The sequence below is a fragment of the Xenopus laevis genome, chromosome 1L (assembly GCF_017654675.1).
Source record: "Xenopus laevis strain J_2021 chromosome 1L, Xenopus_laevis_v10.1, whole genome shotgun sequence".
NCBI classification, from domain to species: Eukaryota; Metazoa; Chordata; class Amphibia; order Anura; family Pipidae; genus Xenopus; species Xenopus laevis.
The window spans coordinates 155012316-155018697 of record NC_054371.1 but is presented as its reverse complement, the minus strand read 5'-3'; the positions used below and the strand labels follow the sequence as shown (position 1 = coordinate 155018697).

General features: G+C 37.2%; 1 protein-coding gene across 1 annotated transcript; it reads left to right on the top strand.

Moving 5' to 3' along the window:
• The first annotated feature begins 5014 nt into the window (after positions 1-5014).
• LOC108697043 (olfactory receptor 6N1) lies at positions 5015-6059 on the top strand. The gene has a single exon (XM_018226719.2). The coding sequence runs from the start codon at positions 5139-5141 to the stop codon at positions 6057-6059; it is 921 nt and encodes a 306-aa protein (XP_018082208.1). The 5' UTR covers positions 5015-5138.
• Positions 6060-6382: the final 323 nt, after the last annotated feature.

The window sequence follows — 6382 nt, the reverse complement described above, 5'->3', positions numbered from 1 at the left end:
TGAATTTATATAAATCTCTTCTATTAAAGCAGCAAATCCTGTAACACAGATTCCTCCATTATGTATAGCTGGAAGGAAAAATCATTTTGGCATATGAACATGTAGAGGTGAGATACAAGCAGCCCTCTCAGTTCCTTATGGAATTTCAGTCTTAATACTGCTTCAAATTTATGAAAGTGATTCTCTGTATTTTACAAAACAATTAAAATGTATGTGTCATGTAAAGGATATTTTTAGCAATTTTGGGATTTTCCTTTCTTCTGTCCACTTCAGGCCATTAACGTTATAGTGTACATGCATCCTGTATATAGTGCTCTCAGGCCTTGTTTTAAAGGAAAACTATACCCCCCAAACAATGTAGGTCTCTATTAAAAGATACTGAGTAAAACAGCTCATATGTAAAACCCTGCTTCATGTAAATGAACCATTATCATAATAATATACTTTTCTAGTAGTATGTGCCATTGGGTAATCATAAATAGAAAATTGCCATTTTAAAAAATAAGGGCCGCCCCCTGAGATCGTAAGATTCACTGTGCACACATACAAACCACATGTAAGGTCACATGAGCCAATTAACAGACAGAGTTCTGCCTTTTGCTTCCTCACTTCTTCCTGTTACAGTTAGAGTTGAAGTATTTCTGGTCAGGTGATCTCTGAGGCAGCACAGATAGAGTCACGAAATGGTGGTTCAAGGCAAGAGATGTAAAAGGGCAATATTTATGTAAATATATATTCCAGTTTGGTAAGATTCTTTAATATGTCATTCAATTTGATATAAACTATCTGTTGCTTAAGTATTCATTTTGGGGGTATAGTTTTCCTTTAAAGCAATTATTTAGACATTCATTTTTTTTAGGTAAAAGTGGTGTGTGCTAGCTGAATACTAAGAAGTCAACGACATGGTATGTACCCATGAGAGTAGGAATTGAAAGATTTCTCTGTAAGTTGATTATTCATGAAGGAAGACAGAAATGAGAAGAGAAAGTAAGTGTTTTATGCCAGAAGGAAAGAATGAAAGAAAGGACCCAAAGTGACATGTCAGGCATGGGTATTCAGAGAGGTGGTAAAGGGGGTTACTTGCCCCCCCTGGAATTTTCCCCTCAAGCAGGTCAACAGAAAGTACTCCTTACCCGAGAAATGGTGTGAAAGATCATAATAACTGCTAATTATGGGCCTCTCTCAGAGATTACAGGTCTTTGGCAGCTGCAGCAATTTGAAACATGTTTTTTGAAACTGACTTACAGCCTGGTCACATGATGCTGTGTGAGGGCAGAGCTCTCAATCTGGAGGGAGGCCAACCCACCGGGAATTTAACATTTTTCGTGAAGCTGGTGACTTAACAGGAAGTGATATAACTGTGCCTGTCCCATTGCCTATTGCTCGCCGCACATAGGAAGCCAGGGGGAGGTGACCCAATTTGGGTAACTCCCAACAAAATAGTGGGAGGTGACTGCTGTGTGTGAGAGAAGAGAGGGTAAATATGGCTCTGGTTCAGCTTTGGGGAGAGGAGGCTGAATGTGCTGTCTCTGTGTGCATGTCAGAAAGTATAAGTCTGTTTTCAAGTGCGTAACATATATATATAGAAAAGCACAAAAAGGCAGCACTCAGATTATGCAAAAAAGTGTATTAGGTGAAAAAATTCCACATTAAAAACAGGCTATGTTTTGGGCAGGCAACATGCCCTTTGTCAAGCTAAAAGTAGTATAATATATATATTATATGTAGTAGGTTATATATATATAGTAGGTAATACTTCTTTTGGCTTGACAAAGGGCATGTTGCATGCCCGAAATGTAGCCTGTTTTTAATGTGGAATTGTATTATGATTATTAATTGTATTAATAAAATCTCTTTGACAATATGTACATAGGTGTTAGTACTTAGCACTTATAAGTAAGAGGCAGCACCTAAAGTAGGTGCGTTTCCCCTTCCACGCCTAACAAACACATTACTGCTGCTGAAAGCAGAAAGCAATGTATTCACAGATCTCTCTGCTCCAAAATAGAGACCTGTGCCAGTTCAACTAGAATGTCAAATTGAGCCTGTTTTTTGTAAATGTATCCATAACTTTGTTTTTGATCTCATCCAAATGTTAGACAGCTTATTAGAAGACTAATACCAGTTTATTTAAGTATTTATAGAAACAATTACCTGTCATCTTAAGGCTTGCATATAAAATTATGTTTGCTAATTGATTCATAAATGTACTTATCAAACAATTAAAACTATATGCACGACAATGCTACATATTTTTGTCACTGCACTAATACAACTATGACTTGATAAAATTAGCCTATTTATTAATGAACTATGATTCAATGGATCAAGTGCAGACAGAACAGAATTACAGCACAGAGTTGCATGTCATTTTCTTTTTAATACAGGCTCAGCAGGAAGGACATTTAACAATCACTGAAATACTTCTGTTCTGTTTTGGTGGTGAAACAATACGTGTTTGGATGATGGTGCTTAAGATTGGATAGTACCTATCCTAAATGAATTGTACATATGTGCATAACAAATAAGAGTGATTGTATGCTTGTCTGTTTACTCATAGGTACTTAACTGAACAGCTTCTCAAAGGATGCTGGCTTTAAATGCCAATTAAATGTACACTGGGTTGCCAATCTCCTGAGTGCCAGTTGTCACAACAAGGCTGTGACTTTTAAGAGATTTGTCATCAACCTGTTCACACTGGCTAGTTTCTGAATGTTTCATTGACAAGGTGCCAGTGAATCTTGTGAGTAACTTAATCCACATGGATTTGTTTGGCAAGTCATCTCAATTTCCACTGCAGCGTTAGTAGGCATAAGTATCCTTGAGATAATGGTATTGTATTTACATACAGCACATAATTTGCAGTTTCACAAGCTGGACACAGCCTGTAACACAGATAATAGTATACCTTGAAGCATACCTCCTAATATTTAAAATTTGAAAAGAGGAAATTCAATTACTGTAGACCACTTGAGGTGAAAGACAAAGCTTATTTGGCACAAACGCTGGCTTCTGAACTCATCAAGAGTCAGATAGCTGAACAAAGAAATCATAAGGTTTGTTTAGTCTGGGAGGAGTACAAGTGAAAGTGAGACATCAGTAAGGAGTTTCCAATGGGAGAGCATAAACATACCTCTTTGTATCACAGTTAACAAAGAATGTCTCTTACTGCCTACAGGTGGCTCTGCCCTCAAGCCCCAAGATAGTTCTGCTTGAGAACAGAATCCTAGGGACTGCACAGAGGATTTTGCATACACAGAATTTTGGTCTCTGTCACTGTGCTGTGTATCAGTATGATTCTTCAAATATGGATCTACTGTAAAGAGGGTGGCACTGCACAAGAACAAAGAATTCATAGGGTTTATTTAGACTGGGAAATGTTATGCAAAGTACGAGTACGAGTTAAAGGGAGACACCAGTATGGAGTAAAATGAGTTAGCGGTTAGAGAGTATAGACATCTCTTTGTATCACAGTAAACAAAAGAACATCTCTTACTGCAAATAGGTGACTCTGCCCTCAAGGCCGTGAAGTAGTTCTGCTTGAGAACAGAATCTAGAGGGCTGCACAGGGGATTCTGTATACACAGAATTTTAAAAAATGTAATCTGTCTGTGCGCCATATCTACTAGTTTACTTTGCATGGGCAGCTTCTTGTTACGCTCTGTAGTTTTGATGTTTGTGCTGTTGCCCAAATGATTGAATAAAAAAAATGGTCATGCCACATATGGCCCTTCATACAGTATCTGCCTGTTCATGGTTGATGACAACTTTATGATGAAGGAATGTCTCCAGAATATTCCTAAAAATTTTAGAAAAATCTGAAAACCCCACACATGACCAAAATCACCTTCTAAAGGTGATTTAGTTTTTTCTGACAGATGTTGTTAAACCAAACTTACTATTCTCAGACTCAGAAATTAACATTTTTAAGAAAGACTCACTCCTGCCCCAGATTACACCCTAATCTGCTCCAGCATAATCACCTCCTTCTTTCTACAGCAGTACACCTGATTGGCAAATATGTTTTACTGAGGAACAGGATGGGGTGGGGCTGAATCAACTAAAATTATTATTGGTGGGCTGGAGGAAGAAGGCGTATCATGCTGCAAGAAGGATTGGGCAGTCTTTCCCAGTGTCCGACTGTGGGGTAATTAAGGTAAAGTTGTTGTACTGTGATAACCAGTCACAGGGCAAAAAAAAGAAAGGTGGTTTAAAGGTGAAACCTCTATTGGCTAACTAAGATAATCATAGGAAGCTTTCAGAACATTTTAGTTCCTTTTTCAGCTTGAAAAGGGAACTAAAATGTTCTGAAATCGTGCTATGACTAGCTTAGTTAGCCAATAAAGATATCACCTTTATACCACCTTTCTTTTTTTTGCCCTGTGACTGGTTATCACAGTACAACAACTTTACCTTAATTACCCCACAGTCGGACACTGGGAAAGACTTTTTGTTATTGGGATATTTAAGTTAGCATGCAAGGACTGCAGGACAAGCCTCTGTTTTTTGGACTGCCTGCTAATTTAAGGAATGTTACGAGGTATGTTGTAGCAATAGCCTAGTGGATGGTATTCAGAAGAAGGTAAGTCAGCCATTCACACAGAGCACTGCTCCAAAGTGTGTTCCTGTCAACCAGTATCCAGCTTGGTTCCATTCTTTCTAATAGTAGCCATAGGATCAACTTTTAAGAGTGCTGGGAAGTGGGGATTAGTGGGATCTCAGCCTAGGGGAGTCCTTGATAATCAGATATTCTAATTTCTTACATTCTATTTTTTTGCTTTAGGAAGAAAGTGGAATTAAACTGTCCAGGAACAACAATGCAACATCTAGTTAAGAACACAATATGCTGTGTGGTCATAATAATCATAATTTTCATATGAATGCATCTGAAATAGCAAGTAATCAGTCTTGATGCATGTGGATTTTATATGTAATGTATTTAAAAGGGAAGAGAAAGCAATCATAATATACAGAAGGGACTACTGAGTAACAGATGGATTGTAAACCACAGCCAATACTATAAACAGTAGGCGATTGACAACAACAGTATTCATTAGAAAGAGAAATTATTCCAAAACAGATAATAGTTGGCATGAGGTTATTTATACCTATACTATTGTAAGTTATAGTAGTTAAAAATGACTCGTACAAATAACACTGTGGTAAATGATTTCATCTTGTTGGGTTTTCCAAGTCTACAGAAACTCTACCCCGTCCTCTTCTTGGTTTTTCTACTAATATACCTCTTCACAGTCACCGGGAATATCCTAATCTTTTTGACTATAATTCTGAGCTGTACTTTGCAAATTCCAATGTTTTTCTTTCTAAACCATCTCTCTGCAATGGAAATCGTGTACACTTCAGTAATAATGCCCAAAATGCTCTCAACCTTTGTGACAACCAATAAGCATATTTCTTTCAATAGCTGCATGATTCAACTTTACCTTTTCAGCTCACTTGGAGCATCAGAGTGTTACCTTCTCACAGTCATGGCCTATGATCGGTTTATTGCCATATGTAAACCACTACATTACTCTGCACTAATGACAAACTTGAAATCCTTCCAACTGGCCTCTGGATCCTGGGTGGGTGGCTTTCTTTCCCCAGTCCTGCCTGTAACCTTGATATCTAAGTTGGTATTTTGTGGACCAAACACAATCAACTACTTCTATTGTGATGCTCAACCTCTTCTCAGACTATCCTGCAGTAGAACTGATTTGACAGAAGCCATAATAACTATTTTAGCATCTGGCCTCATCTTTACCTCTTTTCTTCTTACCGTGCTTTCATATATGTTTATCATTTTGACAATTTTAAAAATACCCACAGCCAATGGGAGAAAAAAGACCTTTTCTACCTGTGCCTCACACCTAATTGTGGTAATTATGTATTATGGAACTATTACATGTATGTATATGCAGCCCATGTCTAGTTTCTCTTTAGAGATCAACAAAGTCCTTTCTTTGTTGTACACAGTAGTAACCCCAATGCTGAATCCTATTATTTACAGCTTAAGAAACAAGGAGATAAAGAAAGCTTTTTTTAAGATTTTGCGTTAAATGTAAAATTACAATATTAATAGAAAACTACAACAGAAATAAAACTACAATATCCAAATGGGTCTGAATATAAAAAATAGCTATCAAACAGACATATTACAACACACAGGGGGCTATTTATCAAAGTCCGATTTTATCTCAACATGTTCTGCTACAAACTCTGATCAAATCCCCACTGGTTTTTTACACTTATTTATTATTACATTTTCGCAAAAATGTGCAGATTTTCCCGATTTTTTTTGACTTTTCACTGAAAAAAATCAGATTTCCTATGCTTTTTTGCCCAAAAACTCAGAAAACTTCAGGGTATTGCACGAAACCCA